Source organism: Oryctolagus cuniculus, chromosome 3 (genome assembly GCF_964237555.1).
Source record: "Oryctolagus cuniculus chromosome 3, mOryCun1.1, whole genome shotgun sequence".
NCBI classification, from domain to species: domain Eukaryota; kingdom Metazoa; phylum Chordata; class Mammalia; order Lagomorpha; family Leporidae; genus Oryctolagus; species Oryctolagus cuniculus.
The window spans coordinates 174022575-174044901 of NC_091434.1; the positions used below are offsets into that span (position 1 = coordinate 174022575).

Sequence of the window (22327 nt, forward strand, 5' to 3'; positions counted from 1 at the left end):
CACCAAGTAAGGGCACATAGAAGGTGCCATCTATTTGAGAGAGCTCTCACCAATCACTGAATCTGCTTGTACCTTGATCTTGGATTTCCCAGCTTCCAGAACTATGACCATCAACTTTGTATAGTTCAAAAGTCACCTAGTCTAAATTATTTTTGCTACAACAGCCTTGATAGATTAAGACACCTGCCCATAACTGCTTGGACACCAGGCCTGGATTTGCATCTGTGCTTTCATTCCCCACAGCAAGCTTGTAGGTCTATTTGTCACAGAACACATCCCAGGCTGCTGGAAACTGTCTACTCAAATTGGACAGGGCCATGAATTTACAAACCCCTGTAACTCCAAGGCAGCCTCGCATGCATTCTCTTCCTCTCAGAGTCTGCTTCTGGGGAATTCAATCTAAGATATTATTGCAACAGGCAAGAGCTGAGCGTTCCCAGGAATGGGCCAGTAGCAGTAGAGAGGAAAAGAAGGGAAGAGCTTAGCATATGAATTGGGATTAGAGCTGATATACCTAGATGTTGACTTGGAAATGAGGGAGGGTGGTGCTAGGGAGAGAAGAAGCCAAGATGATTCCTGGACTATTTGTGTACATGATGGTAATAATTTCCTGAGATTAACACTAGAAATTAAGAGTACAATTTTGAATATTTTGATTTTGAAATGACCATAAGATATTTAAGGAGGTAGGCAACAGAGAATTCTGGGACTCACAGAGGTCACTACCACAGATCAAATTTGGGAATCATCAGTCTGTGGAATGTCATTAAATCCATGTGATTGGATGAAATCACCTATCCAAAGAGCATGGTTAGTAAGATTAGAATATTGAGAATAGAACACTGGGTATAACAACAGTTCAAAGTTGGCAGAGAAGTTACCAGGCCATCACGTGGGAGTGATAGCATAGATATCAGCAGAAGAAAATGTTTAAAGGAGGCCCCAGTCAACTATGTTGCAAGAGATCAAATAATTGAGGACAAAGTATCTGTTGGCCTTGGCAGTATGCATGTCTGCTGACTTCAATAAAAGGGTTACTTTGGTTTGTTTTTTTTTTTTTGGAGATGGAAAATTGCTGTGTTCTGAATGTCCCTCAGAACTCCTGTGTTGGAATCTTTGTCTCCAGTGCATCAGTGGTGGGAGGTGGGCCTACTTTGGAGGTGTTTGAGTGTTTAGGTAGGTGCATTGGGTTATTTCATTTTAAAAAGAGTTCAAGGGAGTTGGTTTGCTCTCTTGTGCTCTTTGCCCTTCCACCTCCTACCATGTAATGATGCAACAAGAAGGGACTTCTTTTTTTTCTTTATTTTTTATTTATTTGACAGGTAGAGTTTACAGTCAGTGAGAGAGAGAGAGAGACAGAGAGAAAGATTCACTCTCCAAATGGCCACAATGGCCGGAGCTACACCGATCTGGAGCCAGGAGCCAGGAGTATCTTCCTGGGCTCCCATGTGGGTACAGGGGCCCAAGGACTTGGGCCATCCTCCACTGCTATCCCAGGCCACAGCAGAGAGCTAGACTGGAAGAGGAGCAACCAGGACTAGAACCCGGCACTCATATTAGATGCCAGTGCTGCAGGCAGAAGATTAATCTAGTCAGCCACAGTGCCAGACAAGGGCCTTTTTCTAGATTCTGGTACCTTGATCTTGGACTTCTTAGCCCCTATCCTTATAAACCTCATGGTCTCTTCCCTCCATTCCTGTTCCTCACCATCAGGTGACAGAGGAAGAATAATCTAACTCTTTAAAAGCCCACATTGCACACCGGGTTCTAGTCCCGGTCAGGGCGCCGGATTCTGTCCCGGTTGCCCCTCTTCCAGTCCAGCTCTCTGCTGTGGCCCGGGAGTGCAGTGAAGGATGGTCCAAGTGCTTGGGCCCTGCACCCGCATGGGAGACCAGGAGAAGCACATGGCTCCTGGCTTTGGATCAGCGCGGTGCACCGGCTACAGCGCACAGGCCGCAGTGGCCATTGAGGGGTGAACCGATGGAAAAGGAAGACCTTTCTCTCTGTCTTTCTCTCTCTCACTGTCCACTCTGCCTGTCAAAATAAATAAATAAATAAATAATAAATAAATAAAAAGCCCATGTTGCTGACTCTCATTCCTGTTTTCTCATCTCCTAAAAAATCTCATAAATTTTTGCAATTTGTATTTTGTTATTCTGAAATTAAGATGGTGTTTTTTTAATTCCATGCTTTAAAAAACAGAGTGCTAAAATGTTTAAGTAAGAAAAGTTTTTTGTTTAAAAAATCATGAGATTCAAAAAGCATGGACATTTTAGCTTCACATTGATTTCTCAAACAGGTTCAGTTGACAGTAATGTTATTATCTTTTATCATTTCTTACTGCTAAAAAATACCTTATGGGTCCTTGAGCATTGATCCCATCAAGAATACAAATAGAAATTCTCTGTTACCTTCTCCAAATAGATTCTGAAAGTAATTTGTCAGCCACAGAGAAACACATTTCATTTTATAACATTTAAATGCTACTCAGAGTAGAAATGTTCCTTCAATCAAGTCATTAATAAGTCAATGATGCTGGAGACTAAGATCATAACACCCAAGAGCTTCCTGCCAAAACAATACTCAAGTCCCCAGGGTGCTGGGATAGGTAGACCTGGGAGGATAAGGTAGAAGGTGCAGTACTGTGTAGGAGAATGGGGTTGGGACTGGCACTACAGACCTCCAGATCTGGCCCTACAAATGATAGACTTTAAAACAGTACACAATGCTGGCACTGTGCTGCAATAGGTTAATCCTCCACCTGCAGCGCCAGCATCTCACATGGGCACGAGTTCTAGTCCCAGCTGCTGCTCTTCCGATCCAGCTCGCTGCTATGGCCTGGGAAGGCAGTGGAAGACAGCCCAAGCACTTGAGCCCTTGCACCCATGTGGGAGACCCAGAAGAAGTTCCTGGCTCCTGGCTTCAGATCGGCTCAGCTACGGCCGTTGCGGCCATTTGGGAAGTGAGCCAGCAGATAGAAGACCTTTCTCTCTGTCTCCCCCTCTCTCTGTAACTCTCTCTCGCAAATAAATAAAAATAAAATCCTAAAAAAAAAAAGCAACTGAGTATACTACTTTATCACTTGAGGCCTTAACTTCTGCTTCAATGAAATGAGGTTTTTAGACTATATAAGTGCAGGGGCCGGCACTGTGGTGTAGCGGATAAAGCTGCCGCCTGCAGTGCCGGCATCCCATACGGGTGCCAGTTTGAGTCCTGGCTGCTCTACTTCTGATCCAGCTCTCTGCTATGGCCTGGGAAAGCAGTACAAGATGGCTCCAGTTCTTGGGCCCCTGCACCAGTGTGGGAAACCCAGAGGAAACTCCTGGCTCCTGGCTTCAGATTGGCGCAACTCCGGCCATTGCGGTCAACTGGTGAGTGAACCAGCAGATGGAAGACCTCTCTCTCTCTCTCTCTCTCTCTCTCTCTTTCTTTGTCTCTCCTTCTCTCTCTGTGTAACTCTGACTTTCTAATAAATAAATAAAATCTTTTAAAAAAAAGAATATATAAGTGCAAAAGTTCCTTTCCGCCTGAACATTTCATGATTTCATCTTTCAATTATTACCTATGAAATGCCAGACATCCTGTCACTGACTTCACATACATAATTTTAATGACTTCTCACAACACTCTTCAAGTTAGTTATAATTGTCTCTATTTTAACAATGACGTTGAAATTCATAAAGATAAAAGTGACTGTTTTAGTAAGTACTGAACTTGAAATTCAACCCTTGCTCTGTATGATTATAAAACTCATACTCTTCACTACACCATGTTTAGGCGATATAGGAGAGAGATTAGGCAGAACTTGATCAGTTGTCTGGCTTTTAGGGACAGGGATAAGATTACAAACAGAGCCCATAATGCTCTTTCCCATAATGTGAAGGGACATTTAGTTCATGAGGACAGTGGAAACCTAGTATTCGTTTTTGTTGTTTTCTCGCAACCATCTACCCTCTTTCTGGAGGAACTCATTCCATGTTGTTTGGGTAGACTGACTCAGCTCCCATTCTTGGCTGTAAAGACTAAATGAGTCAACAATAGATACACATCCCCAAGCACATTCATCAGTAGTTCTCCATGATGTTTAATTTGTGGTCTTAAAGTGGGAGAGGTGGCATATAGTTTTTTATTCCAGGTCTTTACCTTCTACTTAAAGGAGCATTCTAAGCACAGATATTTATATGGTGCATGTAATGTTTATTTAAGAGGTGAGAAGCGCACACACACATAGAGGCATAGGTAAGGAGTAGAGAGGGGAGAAAGAGGTAGGAGACAGGAAGTAGAGAGATGGAGCAGCTCAGCACCTCCATTAGTCTTGGACTCCAACAAGATGGACAAGCAATTCCCAGCTCCTCCTTTTATGATGTAACGTGGTAAACTGAGAGTTTATGATACCTCCATAAAATTCCATGTGGAGCTTAATATACATATTTACATGGTGAATACTGCCCAATTCCCAGAGGGAATTAGGTATCCTGGATAAGGAGATATTCGGATAGACAAGTACGATAGAACTACATGGGGCAGAGACTTGTAGTTAGTGACTTCCAGCTCAGCTAGCTACCTTATCCCATTTCCGTCTCTCTTTCTGTGATTTCTCAAGCTTGGCATGTCAACAATCATTCTGCCATCATACAGACAAGGAGTTCTGAGAAGCCAACCAGAAAAGGGAGACAGAAAGGGCCTGAAATACAGAGACATTGTTTGCACTTTCAGATCAAGCTATACTTAAATCAGACAGCCCTTGGAATTCATGGCTTTTATTTATTTATTTTTTTGACAGGCAGAGTGGACAGTGAGAGAGAGAGACAGAGAGAAAGGTCTTCCTTTGCCGTTGGTTCACCCTCCAATGGTTGCTGCGGCAGGGGCGCTGCGGCCGGCGCACCGTGCTGATCCAAAGGCAGGAGCCAGGTACTTATCCTGGTCTCCCATGGGGTGCAGGGCCCAAGCACTTGGGCCATCCTCCACTGCACTCCCTGGCCACAGCAGAGAGCTGGCCTGGAAGAGGGGCAACCGGGACAGAATCTGGTGCCCCGACCAGGACTAGAACCCAGTGTGCTGGTGCCGCAAGGCAGAAGATTAGCCTATTGAGCCGTGGCGCCGGCTGGCTTTTATTTTTTACTAAAGTCAATTTTAGTTTGATTTCTGTCATTTATAAGTAGAGTATGACTAATTCAGAGGTCTTCAAGTATTGCAAATAACATGCCTAAAAAATGCAGAATTGGCTAAGGATTGTGCTCAAGAAGGATGTTCCTGCCTCCAGTTGAGAAGTGGCAATTTCTGCTACACAATCACACAACATAAATTATTGCCTTGCTGTGTTCTAAGATTCAGACTGCTAAGGCCTGCTAAGGCTGCAGCTTTAGGGTACTGACAGAAAAACACTGGATGTCTCATCTCCCCTTCTTATCCGAAGTTCTCAAGAATAACAGCAGAAATGTGCTGAGAATGCAACAAGGGGGAACTGTCCAGAATAGCCCCAGAGTATCTTCCTATTCCTCCCAGAACTCGATGTCCTACAGTGTTTTAGCCCTACAGTGATCCCATATAAAACAAAACAAAACAAAATTGGATTGCTACAGGAATCTCTCATCTGTATCCAGTGAGATTTACAGATGAGATTCTATTTACCCTGAAGGTAGCTTTCCTGAACCTGGGTGGGGATGGAGGTGGGGGTGGGAACTGGCTTCCTTGAATCCTAGGCTTCTGTTGTCCCTCATTACTTAGCTGTGACTTATAAAGTTGCTTCACTTAGTATGTTACATGAGTTTTATGTCTCTTAGGGCTAATGCAGGTGGCAGAAATTATAGCCCATGATGCAGTCTGGAATAATCATTGCATGGTGAATCTGCCAAAGTAGCCTAGTACGTAATGAACTTGCTTTGGGACTTGAGTGAATAACAGTTCTGAAGTTTCCTCCAAAGACAAGATCTCAGGCCACAGACGCCCAACTTGCTCTGCATTATTTCAAGTCAGAGATCAGGATGGCTGCCACTAAGCTGAGGCCCCTGCAGATGGGCAGAGCAAGCAGCTGCTATAGGGAGAAAGAAACCCAGAAGCCAAGGAATAGACGCAAGGAATGCGGCCCTATAGCATTTCTAGTTTTCATTATTCATTCATGGACCTGACTGAATGTGAATTTACCAGAACCCTGTCAAGATTTTAAGGGATATTGTCTTGTCTGATAAATCCCTACCTAACACAGCCTATGATTACCAAGGCAACTGTGAAGTCTTCAAACCCAAATCTCTATGAAGTAGGATGCAAAACAGACTTCCCCAAAGTCTGTCATGGATGATGACAACAGAGGAGAGTCAACTTTTCTGTTGACTCTGAGAACACAGAATGATACGATAGATTGGTTGACTAAAGGAATTTTGGCCTCTGCAGGGATAGAGGGTCCCCATTCTTCCTAAGCAGCAAAATCTGATTTACCTCATGGACAACTAGCCAATTTCATTTTTCAATCTCTCCTTCCCTCAATGAATTCTTTTTGGTTTTTTTGACAGGCAGAGTGGACAGTGAGAGAGAGAGACAGATCAGATCAAGTGGTTGGGCCCTGCATCCCATGGGAGACCAGGAGAAGTACCTAGCTCCTGCCTTCGGATCAGTGCGGTGCGCCAGCCGCAGCACCCCAGCTGCAGCGGCCTTTGGAGGGTGAACCAACGGCAAAGGAAGACCTTTCTCTCTGTCTCTCTCTCTCACTGTCCACTCTGCCTGTCAAAAAAATAAATAAATAAAAGCCATGAATTCCAAGGGCTGTCTGACTTAACTATAGCTTGATCTGATCTGTCTCTTCCTTTACCGTTGGTTCACCCCTTAATGGCAGCTGCAGCCGGCGCGCTGTGGCCAGCACACCACGCTGATCCAAAGCCAGGAGCCAGGTGCTTCCTCCTGGTCTCTCATGCGGGTGCAGGGCCCAAGAACTTGGGCCATCCTCCACTGCACTCCCAGGCCACAACAGAGAGCTGGACTGGAAGAGGAGCAACTGGGACAGAATCTGGCGCCCCGACCGGAACTAGAACCCGGGGTGCCGGCGCCACAGGTTGAGGATTAGCCTATTGAGCCGTGGCGCTGGCCTCCTCAATGAATTCTTTTTTTTTTTTTTTTTTTTTTTTTTTTTTTTTTTTTTTTTTGACAGGCAGAGTGGATAGTGAAAGAGAGAGACAGAGAGAAAGGTCTTCTTTTGCCATTGATTCAACCTCCAATGGCCACTGCGGCCAGCGCACCGCGCTGATCCGATGGCAGAAGCCAGGTACTTATCCTGGTCTCCCATGGGGTGCAGGGCCCAAGTACTTGGGCCATCCTCCACTGCACTCCCTGGCCACAGCAGAGAGCTGGCCTGGAAGAGGGGCAACCGGGACAGAATCTGGTGCCCCGACCGGGACTAGAACCCGGTGTGCCAGCGCCGCAAGGCAGAGGATTGGACTAGTGAGCCACGGCACCGGCCCTTCAATGAATTCTTAAAGTGCGTACTGCTCTTCATCTGTGTATACTGGGCACATTCTTGGTTTTCAAATTAATATTGAGTCTATACACTAAGAAAATTCAAAGAAGGACTGCATTTGATCTAGAAGAACACAAATCATCTGAAAACTCTCACCTTGGAGCTGGCTCCAAAAATGTGACAATTCTTTGGGTTTGCTCCCTCTGGAGGGGTAGAAGGGGGGCATGTTGTTAGTTGTCTATATTATTTTGCTTTATATTGAGCAGGGCTTGGTTTTATAACAGTGTGATTGAGAAGAAGGTTGTGTCTGGACACTAGACAACTATAATGTGGAGTAAAGTTAGGGACTGGTTTGATAAAGGGAATTTAAGCTGTAGTGGTAAAAACATGCTTTACAGAAACTACACTGAATTAAGAATGAAGAAACTTGGGATCCAGGCTTGAGTCTACTAACATAATAATCTTTTGGGGCATTTGTCAGGTTCTGTTCTATAATAACAACTACCATCACATTCAGTGGTGCTAGGTGATTAACAAGCTTCCTGCCTGTAACTGTTGAATCATGGTTGCTGGGGTGCAGAGGCCTAATTTCTAGGCATCTGAACTTACCTTGAAGGCCATGGGTATTTCAATGATATACAGATCTATATAATCAAGTTTGAGAACCTTGAGTGTCCTCTCCAGGGTTGGCCGCACCATCACTGGGTCATGATTCGTAGCCCAGAGCTGAAAAAGTCAAAGGGAGAGAGTTAGCTAATGTACACACTATTTTCACAATAACATAGCCTTTTATCTTTTGTAAAGCATTCACCTGTCGCTCCCCCTCTTCGTGGAGGAACGACACTAAGCCCTGCCTAGGCTTCATATCCGAGTCGCGGCACCATTATGTCGCTCCCCGTCTTCGTGGAGGAGCGACACTAAACCCTGCCTAGGCTTCATATCCGAGTCACGGCACCATTATGTCGCTCCCCGTCTTGGTGGAGGAACGACACAGGACCCTGCGCTGTTCTTTCGTCTGCTCGGCCCTCCCCGGGTTTGCTGCTGGTCCTTCCCGGGTTGGCTGCTGGTCCTTCCCGGGTGGGCTACTGTCCCTTCCACCTCCGTGGAAGGGCAGTTCCCCCTGGCCACATTCCCCACTTCCGCAGGGGAGCGGCACACTGCCGGCCGGCTCTCTCGGGGGCTGCACAGGTGTTCCCTCAGATGTTCCCCTTAGATGTTCCTGGTGCATGCCGTCTCTCTCCTCCTTTATAGTCCTCCTCCGCCAATCCTAACTCGGCTGCCCACACGCCGAGTACGCTGCTCTCCAATCAGGAGCAAGTCCTACAGTTTATTGATTGAACTGGAGGCAGCTGTGCAGAAGCTGTTTACTTCTCTCCCAGCGCCATATTGTGGGAGAGCAGATGCATAGAATAAGTCTTAATTCCAGTAACTTAGTCCAGTCCGGATTGCTCCCCACATTCACCCACATCTCTTCCACTTATTTAACAATCATATGTTTGTGCTGCAACTATCCAAATATAGTACAAGAAAAGTCAATATCTACTTGACCACAGAGTGCATGACTCAAGAACAAAATCTTCCCCTGACCCATGCTAATTTCCTAGTTGGCCTTTAATGTGTTTATTTTTTCTCACTGTAAAACTAGGAAATGTGCATCTTGCAGATGTCCTGACCTAGCCTGCCATTTCATTTTCCTGCCACTATAACGAAATACATACTTTAAATTTGCAAAAACTATGGTTATGTGTGGCTTCAAGGAATCCTTCACTTTGGAACAGGTGGTACTGAAATCTCATGAAATGTTAAATCATTGTGGGGCCGGTGCTGTGGCACAGCACGTTAATGCACTGTCCTGAAGTGCTGGCATCCCATATGGGCACCAGTTCGAGTCCTGGCTGCTCCACTTCTGATCCAGCTCTCTGCTATGGCCTGGGAAAGTAACAGAAGATGGCCCAAGTCCTTGGGCCCCTGCACCCACGTGGGAGACCTGGAAGACCTCTCTCTCTCTCTCTCTGCCTCTCTTCTCTCTGTTATAACTCTGACTTTCAAATAAATAAATATATCTTTAAAAAAGAAGAAATGGATAAAGTATTATATTGTACATCAACAGTCAGGACAAAAAAAGAGTGTCAATTGTTAAATCAACAACGGGAGTCACTGCACTTACTCCCCATGTAGGAGCTCTGTCCTTAATGTGTTGTACTATGTGAATTAATGGTAAAACTAGTACTCAAACAGTACTTCACACTTTGTGTATCTGTGTGGGTGCAAACTGTTGATATCTTTTCTTAGGATATACCAAGTTGATCTTCTGTATATAAATATAATTGAAAATGAATCTTGATGAAGAATGGGATGGGAGAGGGATTGGGAGATGGGATGGTTGCGGGTGGGAGGGAGGTTATGGGGGAAAAACCTCTATAATCCAAAAATTGTACTTTCGAAATTTAGATTTATTAAATAAAAGTTTAAAAAAAAACTTTAAAAAAAAAGAAAAGAAAAGATTCTAAAACGTGTTCGAGAGAAACGCCAGATTACTTTCAGAGGATCTCCAATTAGACTTACAGCGGACTTCTCATCAAAAACCCTATAGACTAGCAGAGAATGGCGAGATAAATTCCAAGTTTTAAGAGAAAATAACTGTCAACACAGGATAGTATACCCTGCAAAGCTCTCATTTATGAATTAAGGTGAAATAAAGACCTAAAAAAATAAAATAAAATAAATAAAAAAGAAGAAATGTTAAATCATTGCATACATTTAAATTCCTTGTCCTGTTCTTTTGTACTCATTTTTTTAAATTTTTTTAAAATTTTTTTGATAGGCAGAGTTAGACAGTGAGAGAGAGAGAGAAACAAAGAGAAAGGTCTTCCTTCCGTTGGTTCACCCCCAAAATGGTCGCTACAGCCGGCGCACAGCACCAATCCGAAGCCAGGAGCCAGGTGCTTCCTCCTGGTCTCCCATGCAGGTTCAGGGCCCAAGGACTTGGGCCATCCTCCACTGCCCTCCCAGGCCACAGCAGAGAGCTGGACTGGAAAAGGAGCAACCAGGACAGAATCCGGCGCCCCAACCGGGACTAGAACCCGGGGTGCCGGCGCCACAGGCGGAGTATTAGCCTAGCGAGCCGCGGCACCAGCCAACTTTTGTACTCATTTGTTTCATCTCAGACTTTGGGTTAATTCTGCCAGTTCCCACTAAGAATCTGCTTAATTTCTAGTGCTACATAATGAAGTATTAAGGTTTGATTGGTCATCTTGAAACATCCTACATAAAAGGGTGCCCAGAGATGTTCAGACAAACGCTTTTTGCCTTGGAAGCACAGAGAAAAGAAAATTGAATGTGGATAAACCAGAACTGTGTTTTGTCATTACTGTGGGCACATTTGGGTTATGGTTATGGTTCCACTAAGTGAAAATTCTGCTTTTTTCAATAACTTATTTTATTTTCTTATTTTAATAACTTTCACTCAATACCTAGAATATTAGTTTTGTGCTAGGTATTGTGCTAGGTATTATCTTATTATTTCCCCTTTACAGAGAGGGAAACTGAGGCCCAGAAACTCTGAACTACTTACAGCCCCTCGTGACACATCTGACATGCTGGCCTGGCAACCTAGCACCAGGATCTATGCCCTTAACCACTGCCCAACACTGCCTCTCAGGCCCTGCCAATGAAAACCAATCCTGCTGGAGCCATAACAACTGAACCTTACATAAACTCAGTACTCCCTCTCCTTCTGTTTCCTTAACCAAAGACGGTCATATTCTGCCTGTGGGAGCTTTAGTCTACACAGCACATTACTGAATTGCATATATATAAATATAGGGATAAAACACAATTATACTTTTGAGAAAATTTAAGGATTTTACAGAGTGCATTAGGTCTAATGGTTAAGAGGCCCAAATCCCACATCAGCATGCCTGGATTAAATTCTTGGCTCTTCTCCTCACTCCAGCTTCCAGCCATTGCGAACACTGGGAATCAATCAATCTCTCTCTCTCTCTCTCTGTCTCTCTCTCCCCCCATCCCCCTGTCAGTCAAATAAGAAAAAGAAGGATTTTAAAAAATATTTTGACCACTTTCTTGTCAGATGCTAGCTTCAGCACCTGCCATAGTGAAAATGACACTCTAGGACATCAAGCCAGAGGCTTGCATGGTGTGCCTCCCCAGGATGATCAAATAACTAGCTACCCGATTTGTGAACTTCTTTTATTTTTAAAATTTATTCATTTATTTATTTGAAAGGCAGAGCTACAGAGAGAAAAGGAGAGAAGGAGAAAGATCTGCCATCCACTGGTTCACTCCCAAAACGGCGGCAACAGCCAGAGCTGAACCTGACTGAAATCAAGAGACTGGAACTCTGTCTGATTCTCCTAACATGGGAGCAGCGGCCCAAGAACTTGGGCCATCCTCTGCTGCCTTCCTAGGTACATTAGCAGAGGGCGGGATTGGAAGTGGAGCAGCCATGGCTCAAACCCGTGCTTACATGGGATGCTGGCACTGCAACTGGTGACTTAAATGCGCCAAAATGCTGGCCCCTAGGTTTGTTAACTTATTGACTGATTTTGGATATATGCTTGATTTCTTTTAATAACCAAAGTCCACTGGTTGCAAAAGTTGACCCCATTTCCTTCCTCAAAATATTACTAAATTTGCTATATTTCTCCCATAATCTGATAACATAAGAATGTTGAAAATTCTATTTTGCGGCTGGCGCCACGGTTCAATAGGCTAATCATCCTCCTGTGGCGCCAGCACACCGTGTTCTAGTCCTGGTTGGGGCGCCGGTTCTGTCCCAGTTGTTCCTCTTCCAGTCCAGCTCTCTGCTGTGGCCTGGGAGTGCAGTGGAGGATGGCCCAAGTCCTTGGGCCCTGTACCTGCATGAGAGACCAGGAGAAGCACCTGGCTCCTGGCTTCGGGTCAGCGCGGTGCGCCGGCCGCAGCAGCCACTGGGGGGTGAACCAACAGAAAAGGAAGACCTTTCTCTCTGTCTCTCTCTCTCACTGTCCACTCTCTGGAGGAAAGAAAAGAAAGAAAAGAAAAGAAAAGAAAAGAAAAGAAAAGAAAAGAAAAGAAAAGAAAAGAAAAGAAAAGAAAGAGAGAAAGAAAGAAAGAAGGAAAGAAGGAAAGAAAGAAAGAAGGAAAGAAGGAAAGAAAGAAAGAGAGAGAGAGAGAGAGAAAGAAAGAAAGAAGGAAGGAAGGAAGGAAGGAAGGAAAGAAAGAAAGAGAGAGAGAAAGAAAGAGAGAGAGAGAGAAAGAAAGAAAGAAAGAGAGAGAGAGAGAGAGAGAGAAAGAAAGAAAGAAGGAAGGAAGGAAGGAATGAAAGAAAGAAAGAGAGAGAGAGAAAGAAAGAGAGAGAGAAAGAAAGAAAGAAAGAGAGAAAGAAAGAGAGAAAGAGAGAGAGAGAGAAAGAGAGAAAGAGAGAAAGGAAGGAAGGAAGGAAGGAAGAAAGAAAGAGAAAAAGAAAATTCTATTTTGCATGATTTTGGTATCATCTAAGTTTACCTTAAATAGAAAATACAAATTGTTATTATACTAAATACAGCATGAAATAATTTCTCAGTATCTACAGGGGATTGTTCCCAAGACTCAAAATGCATTATGTAAAAGGGCAAAAATTTGCATATAGTCTATATAATTCTCTCCCCCATACTTTGACTCATCTATAAATTACTTGTAATATCTGATAAAATGCAAATCCTATGTACTTATTGCAATGTATTTTAAGTAATAATGACAAGAAAAAGTGCACACATTCAGTACAAATGTATTTTTCTGATTTTTTTGATCCATGATTGATTGAATCTATGGATGCAGAGCCCGTAAACATAAAGGGCTGAGAATACTTACACGAGTACAATTAGATTACACACACATAAGCACGCAGATAGAGGGAAGCTGGATAATAATATGAACACCCAGACACTTCCCTTCAGGGAAGTCAAGAAACTGAACCATAACCAATCTAAGAAGTCCTAGAAGGGCTCCGTTCCTCTGCACAGTTAAAAACTACCCTGAAGAGTGAAGAGGCAACTGACAGAATGGGAAAATATATTTGCAAACTATGCAACAGATAAAGGATTGATAACCAGAATCTACAAAGAAATCAAGAAACTACACAACATCAAAACAAACAACCCACTTAAGAGATGGGCCAAGGACCTCAATAGACATTTTTCAAAAGAGGAAATCCAAATGGCCAACAGACACATGAAAAAATGTTCAAGATCACTAGCCATCAGGGAAATGCAAATCAAAACCACAGTGAGGTTCCACCTCACCCCAGGTAGAATGGCTCACATTCAGAAATCTACCAACAACAGATACTGGCGAGCATGTGGGGAAAAAGGGACACTAACCCACTGTTGGTGGGAATGCAAACTGGTCAAGCCACTATGGAAGTCAGTCTGGAGATTCCTCAGAAACCTGAATATAACCCTACCATACAACCCAGCCATTTCATTCCTTGGAATTTACCCAAAGAAAATTAAATTGGCAAACAAACAAGCTGTCTGCACATTAATGTTTATTGCAGCTCAATTCACAATAGCTAAGACCCTGGAACCAACCCAAATGCCCATCAACAGTAGACTGGATAAAGAAATTATGGGACATGTACTCTATAGAATACTATACAGCAGTCAAAAACAATGAAACCTGGTCATTTGCAACAAGATGGAGGAATTTGGAAAACATCATGCTGAGTGAATTAAGCCAGTCCCAAAGGGACAAATATTATATGTTCTCCCTGATCCGCGACAACTAACTGAGAACCAAAGGGGAAACTTGTTGAAGTGAAATGGACACTATGAGAAACAGTGACTTGATCAGCTCTTGTCCTGACGGTTGATGTACAATGTAATACTTTATCCATTTTAGTATTTTTTGTTCTAGTACTATTGGTTGAACTCTGTAATTAACACACAATTATTCTTAGGTGTTTAAATTTTAAATGAAAAGTGATCCCTGTTAGGAATCTGGAAAACATTATGCTGAGTGAAAAAAGCCAGTCCCAAATGGACAAATACCGTATGTTCTCCTTGATAGGTGACAACTAACCGAGCACCAAAAAGGAAACCTGTTAAAGTGAAATGAACACTATGAGAAACGGTGACTTGATCAGCCCTCACCCTGTCTGTTGATGAACAACTTAATATGTTATTTCTCTTAGTATTTTTTTTTGTTTTTTCTACTTAATACTTTTGGTTGAATACTATAATCAATACACAGTTATTTTTAAGTGTTGAAACTTAACTGAAAAGTGATCGCTGTTAAATATAAGAGTGGGAATAAGAGAGGGAAGAGATGTGCAATTCGGGACATGCTCAAGCTGACTTACCTCAAACGGTAGAGTTAGAAACATACCAGGGGATTCCAATTCAATCCCATCAAGGTGGCATGTACCAATGCCATCTCACTAGTCCCAGTGATCAATTTCTGTTCACAATTGATCATAATGATAGGACTAAGAACCAAAGGGATCACATAAACAAGACTAGTGTCTGCAAATACTAACTGATAGAATAAAAAAGGGAGAGAACGATCCAACATGTGAAGTGAGATACACAGCAGACTCATAGAATGGAGGATGTCCTAAACAGCACTCTGGCCTCAGAATCAGCCCTTAAGGCATGCGGATCTGGCTGAAAAGCCCATGAGAATATTTCAGGCATGGAAAGCCAAGACACTCTGGCAAAAAAAAAAAAAAAATGACCTAAATGAAAGATCTCTGCGAGTGAGATCCCAGTGAAAAGAACAGGTCATCAAAGAAGGAGGTACCTTTCTCTGAAGGGAGGAGAGAACTTCCACTTTGACTATACCTTGTCTAAATATGATCAGAGTCGGCGAACTCAAAAGGCTTCCATAGCCTTGGCAACTCATGACAAGAGCCTGGGGTGATTACTGATGCCATAAACAAGAGTGTCAATTTGTTAAGTCAACAACAGGAGTCACTGTGCACTTACTCCTCATGTAGGATCTCTGTCCTTAATGTGCTGTACATTGTGATTTAATGCTATAACGAGTACTCAAACAGTACTTTACACTTTGTGTTTCTATGTGGGTGCAAACTGTTGAAATCTTTACTTAATGTATGCTAAACTGATCTTCTGTATATAAAGAGAAATGAAAATGAATCTTGATATGAATGGAAGGGGAGAGGGAGCGGGAAAGGGAAGGGTTGTGGGTGGGAGGGAAGTTATGGGGGGGGGGGGACATTGTAATCCATAAGCTGTACTTTGGAAATTTATATTCATTAAGTAAAAGTTAAAAAAAAAAACTACCCTAAAATTTGCCTTGCTGGTTTCATAGGATTTTATGGTCTGTAAATGTATCTCCAAACAATACAGTGTTAAGTTCTGCTTTTGCTGATCTCCATATGAATAAAATCCTATTGATGACTTGCTTTCCCCTCACTACATGTTGCTGAAACTCATCCCATTGGATTCCTTTAGCTGAATTTAGTCATCATTGCTCATGCACTGTGGCACAGTCATTTCCCCATTCCACTGTTGATGGACCACTGGGCTGTTTCTAGTTCTCAGCCATCACAAACAGCAGTACTCTGGACGTCATTAGAAATGATAGTGGTTATATAAGATGAAAGTGATCTCTGGAGTAGGTGTTAAGGAGGGGAATTTTTAGGTTATAAGGTGTGCAGGAGGGCAGGTACTGTGTGCAGAGGGCTAAGTTGAAGCTTAGAATGTCTGCAATCCACATCAGAGGGTTTGGTTTGAGTTTTGGATACTCTGCTTCCTATATAGCTTACTGCTAATGCACCTGAGTAGGCAGCAGATCATGACTCAAATACCTGAGGCCTTTCCACCCACACAGGAGTTCCAGATGGAGTTCCCAGCTCCTAACTTCAGCCTGGCACATCGTTGGCTGGTGGCAGCATCTGGGGAGTGAACCAGCTACTGAAAATCATCCCTCTCTCTCTCTTTCTCTCTCTCTCCCTCTTCTTCACTGTTTCTCTGCCTTGTAAATAAAGGCAAGTATAAAAAGAGATGTACACATTTTTACCTTAAGAAGAGTAAACCTTGAAAACATTATACTACATAAAAGAAACTACACGTAAAAATTCATGTATTGTAGATTCTATCTGTATGAAATATCCAAGACAGAAATACTATAGAAACAGAGTAAGGGAGATCCATGGTTGCCAGTGACAAGCAGAGAGTAACAAATGGAAAATGTCTGCTAATGGAGTCAGGGTATCTTTTTTGAGTAATGTAAATGCTGTACAATTAGATAAAGGTGATGCTTGCACAAGTTTGCCAATATATAAAAAAACCATGATGAAAATGGTGAACTTTATGGTAGGTGAATTAGATCTCAATTAAAAAATGGTGATCTACAGAAAAGCAGGTGCACACAAAGGAAAAAGAAGGCTGCTCTTTTTAATACAGCACCGGCACTCTTCTGGGATCTGAACAGCCTACACTCCTCCTGTCACTGCCCAAGTTTTCGGCTTTGTAGATTCGGCTTTTCTCACATTAAGCCCCCTTAAATCAACAGCCAGGGATGAAGAAAGAGCTCTGCCCTCCCCTTCAGGGGCTCAGAGTGAGGAAGAGCACAGTGGTGAGGGACAGGGAGCACATCCTCCTCCCCTCGGCAAGCTCAAGTTTCTTCAGCAGAGAAAGTTATGTTACCACTGACATAAGGAGACAGGGTCGGGGTGGGGGTGGAGGCGAGAACTCACCTTCCCACAGTAGAAAATATCCTCTCTCCGCACCTTCCCTTCTGCTATCTTCTCCCTGATGGCTTCGCCCACTTCATGCTCATTTTGGTAGATGTAGGCCCCGTCAATGTGTCGGTACCCCGTGTCAATGGCAATCTTGACTGATGTCGCACAGCTCCCCTTAGGGGTCTGAAATGACAAGGAGGTTGGGGTTGGAGAGAAGAAAAATGAGTGTTGCCTGTAGTTTAGTCATCATTAGTCAGGATATTTTGCATGTACATTGTTTGACAGTTCCCAGGACCCTTATATAAAATGGCATAGGATTTGCATATGACCTACGGCATCCTGAATATTTTAAACTTTGTCTAAAGATCTTAGAATACCTGCTACAATGTAAATATTGTGTAAGTAGTTACTATATTGCACTATTTAGGGAATAAAAACAAGAAAAAAGTCTGTCCATGTGCACTATAAACCCAATTTTTTAAAAGATTTATTTATTTATTTATTTGAAAGGCAGAGTTACAGAGATGCAGAGGCAGAGAGAGAGAAGTCTTCCATCCACTGGTTCACTCCCCAAATGGCCACGTTGGCTGCAGCTGGGCTGATTCAAAGCCAGGAGCCAGGAGCTTCTTCCAGGTCTTCCACATCAGCACAGGGGTACAACAACTTGGGCCACTTTCTACTGCTTTCCCAGGCCATAGCAGAGAGCTAGACTGGAAGAGGAGCAGCCAGGACTTGAACTGGCACCCACACAGGATGCCAGCACTGCAGGCCATGGTTTTACCTGCTACACCACAACACCAGCCTGCAGACCCAATTTTTAAAATTGATTGATCAATTAACATATGAAGGATGGAGAGAGTGAAAGAGAGACAGAAAGCCAGCAAACAAGCTCATCCATCAACTGCTTATTTCCCTAAATGCCCACAACAGCAAGGGCTGGGCCAGATTGGAGGCAAGAGTCAGAAATTCAATCCAACTCTTTCACATGGGTAGCAGAGACCCAAGTACTTGTGTCATCACCACTGGCCCCCACAGTCTGCATCAACAGGAAGCTAGAGACAGGAGCAAAGCTGGGAACTGAATCCAGGTATTGTACATCCGCTCCTGAATTTTTTTCTGAGTATTTTGAATATCTGGTTGAATCTGTGGACATCATATAGAGAGTCCACTGCAGTGTGTTATAGCAGCACAAAGCAGGCTAAGACTGTTTTTCAGACTCCACATATATCATTGTACTTCAGTTATGCTATTTAAATAAACACAAGTTGTGTCGAATTTAGTTACAATTTTCTTAATGAAAAAAGAAAGGCCTAAAGTGATTTCCATCCATCAAGAAACACATCTAATCTCATCAAATAAAATTTTCAAATTATCTTTTAGAGTGTGTGTGGGAGAAGGTTAATCCAATTTGCTGACTTTTTCAACTTCATAATCATGGTGATTGATCTGGTCTTATGCAATGGATGTTGAGAAATACTTGTACCTGTTTCTGTTTTTCACTCTTCTAACCAAATGCCTGACAAGTCATATCAGACATGAGGTCTCCAACCCACAGCTACTGATTTGTTGTAAAATGAACAGGATAAGAAGTCTGGAATGTATTTCTTTTTTTTATTATTATTTATTTATTTATTTATTTTTATTTATTTTTTTTTATTTATTTTTTTATTTATTTTTTATTTTTTTGACAGGCAGAGTGGACAGTGAGAGAGAGAGAGACAGAGAGAAAGGTCTTCCTTTGCCGTTGGTTCACCCTCCAATGGCCGCCGCGGCCGGCGCGCTGCGGCCGGCGCACCGCGCTGATCCGATGGCAGGAGCCAGGAGCCAGGTGCTTTTCCTGGTCTCCCATGGGGTGCAGGGCCCAAGCACCTGGGCCATCCTCCACTGCACTCCCTGGCCACAGCAGAGGGCTGGCCTGGAAGAGGGGCAACCGGGACAGAATCCGGAGCCCCTACCGGGACTAGAACCCGGTGTGCCGGCGCCGCTAGGCGGAGGATTAGCCTAGTGAGCCGCGGCGCCGGCCCTTTATTTATTTATTTTGACAGGCAGAGCGGACAGTGAGAGAGACAGAGAGAAAGTTCTTCCTTTCCCATTGGTTCACCCTCCAATGGTCGCCACGGCCTGCTCGCTGTGGCTGGCGCATCACGCTGATTCAAAGCCAGGAGCGCCTCTCCTGGTCTCCCATGCGGGTGCAGGGCCCAAGCACTTGGGCCATCCTCCACTGCACTCCCCGGCCACAGCAGAGAGCTGGCCTAGAAGAGGGACAACCGGGACAGAATGCGGCGCCCTGACCGGGACTAGAACCCCGTGTGCTGGCGCCGCAGGCAGAGGATTAGCCTATTGAGCCGCGGCGCCGGCCCTGGAATGTTTTTCTAATTACTTTATAGACCCACAGGAAACAGCCCAAAATCTAAAATGCAATGGAAATGCTGGAAGCATATTGCACAGGGCAATAAACAATAGTGAATGGAATACAGATCAGAAGAAATGACACAGCACTGCGAAAGTGATCTCCCTGTTAGTGTCTGACATTCCCTGTTTCCTCTGAAAATGATGTGGCAGGCTCTGCCCTGAATGCAACATAATTCCATGAAGGATCTACTTGCAAATATTCCTCCAGCCACCAGATAAGTTTTGAGATTTCTTGGCAAGCAAAAGCAATAAAAGTGGGTTGCTAAGGGAAGAAAGAAGAAACCATACAGAAGGAATTATAGTACCAGACAACTGGTACAATGAAAACTGGAGAGGACATACAAGAATGGATCTTAGGAGCACTGCCTCAAGAGGGAGCTGGATATCAGTTTGAATAAAGGATAGAGTTATTTTTTTTAAATATGGGAACCCTATCCTCTGACTCAACACCTCAAAAAACAATGCAAGGGCTGGCACTGTGGCGTAGTGGGTAAAGCTGCCACCTGCAGTGCCGGCATCCCAAATGGGCACCGGCTTAAGTCTCAACTGCTCCACTTCCAATCCAGCTCTCTGCTATGGCCTGGGAAAGCAGTGGAAGGTAGCCCAGGTCCTTGGCCCCTGCACCTGCATGGGAGATCCTGGCTCCTGGCTTCGGATTGGCACAGCTCCGGCCATTGCGGCCAATTCAGGAGTGAAGCCTCGGATGGAAGACTTCTCTCTCTCTGCCTCTCCTCCTCTATCTGTGTAACTCTGACTTTCAAATAAATAAATCTTTTAAAAAAATGCAAATGTACTACCAGCAAAGCTCTTGAAAATTTGGAAAAAGTAATGGCCCATACTAAGCAAAGTAGACTTTCCACAAATACAAATGGCAGATGGTCAAGAAAGGGATCAAAACTCTCAGAGCGGGCTGGCATTGTGGCATACTGGGTAAGGCCGCTGCCTGCAGTGCCAGCATGCCATATGGACACTGGTTCGAGTCTCGGCTTCTCCACTTCCAATCCAGCTCTCTGCTATGGCCTAGGAAAGCAGTGGAAGATGGCCTAAGTGCTTGGTCCTCTGCACCCACGTGGGAGACCTGGAAGAAGCTCCTGGTTCCTGGCTCCAGATCAGTGCAGTTCCAGCTGTTGCGGCCAATTGAGGAGTGAACCAATGGATGGAAGACCTCTCTCTCTCTCCCTCCCTCTCTCTCTCTCTCTCTCTCTGTAACTTTTGCAAATAAATAAATAAATCTTAAAAAAAAAAAAACTCAGAGAAGAGGACAGACTAGGGTGAATCTACAGTGTTAGGTGAGAAAACCCAGTGATGGTTTGTGTTCTGTAGCAAGGACCAGAAGACATTCCTTTAATCAAAGAGATAAGAATGCTTCAATGACAGAAACACCAAAATCACTGCAGTCAGTTACAGCTGTCCTTGGGGGGCCAAGGGAGTCTGTGGGAGATGCTGTTGCAGATCTGGGTTGATTGATAAATTAGAAATGACAGAATTTTTAACCATAGAGGCCATGTGGTAGTAGTTAATCTCCAAAGTGAGGTGGCAGAAGTTATCCTACTAAGCGTTATCTGGAGAACATGACCTACAGAGAGCTATGGAGATGGTTGTGGACATGAAACATTAGTTTCCAGAAGAAAAACAGGATGTCAAGATAAATTTGCACTTCAAATAAGCAAGAATTTTTTTTTGTTATAACCACAACCCAAATATTAAATGGGACATACTTAAATTAAAAATTATTCATTGTTGATCTGAAATTTACCTGAATATCTTATATTTTTATTTGATAAATCTGGTAGTCTTATTCTAAGGGCAAATTAGATAGGCTGCTTATAAGGATATTGCAAAATTTACACAAACCAAAGCAATCAAGAGTACATTTTTGTGGTACTGCTAGAAGTTCTTTAAGAAAAAGTCACATATATGGCTGCAGCCTGGGAAAGTGTTAAGAATGAAGCCTCTTACCCAGAGTTAGGCTCCTGAGGTTCCAGAAGCAGTGTATCCACACTTGCAGTGCTTATTCTTACCAGTGTTCATGAACACAATCATAAATTCACAAATGCCACGTGCTTAGGTCACTTGGAATTTGCATTCAGCCAAATTTCAGTGAAGGAAGTAGAAAGATTCCATTTTATTACCCAAACCAGTTTTTAATACTGAACTGATCTAATTTAACCTTTAGCTCAATACTCATGAAGGCACAGTACTCCTTGGAGACTGCTTTCACGATTACAAAAAGTTAACCAAGAAGATTCAAGCAGAAACAGATTACATTTTGCTCTAGACAACTGCTAAACACATACACACGACGGGAAGAGAGCAAGCTTACCGTTTTAGGCTCTGAATAGGTACCGAGTCCGATGATGGGAATGCTGTTTCCATCACCCAGAGGAATGCGGTGATTTGTGGCACTGAGGTCCATCTTGAAGACAGAGCCTGAGCTTTCAACTCGCTAGGAGTGGCTCTGATCACCAGAGGGAGAGTCTTTCTGAAAAGGTGTCCTAGGGCACCTTTTAGTCAAAAGACGAAGGTCAGAGGGAGGAGCAGAGGGAAGAGACGGAGAGTGACAGATCTATTTCTCAACCTGTGTTTTTCCACATTGTCCATGAAATCCTGTGTATGGATGTTCCCTGAACTTCATAGAGGCACGCAAATAACATAACCCGTTGAGAGTTTATGCTTACTTCTCTGCAAAGAGAAAGTGGAAAGAAAAAAAAAAAAAACAAGAGGGAACAATTCTACTGGCTTCTTCCAGTTAAGATGTTGCTATGGGTGAATGAAGGACCTAT

The 22327-nt window shown here is 43.5% G+C and overlaps 1 protein-coding gene across 1 annotated transcript in view; it reads right to left on the reverse strand.

Annotated features, from left to right (window-relative positions):
• The window catches only part of LOC100008612 (aldo-keto reductase family 1, member D1 (delta 4-3-ketosteroid-5-beta-reductase)), a 44957-nt gene extending 22997 nt beyond the window's left edge, over positions 1-21960 (reverse strand). Inside the window, 3 exon segments of the mRNA NM_001081997.1 lie at positions 8057-8173; positions 17148-17315; positions 21868-21960. Coding sequence (NP_001075466.1) covers positions 8057-8173; positions 17148-17315; positions 21868-21960 — 378 coding nt within the window.
• Positions 21961-22327: the final 367 nt, after the last annotated feature.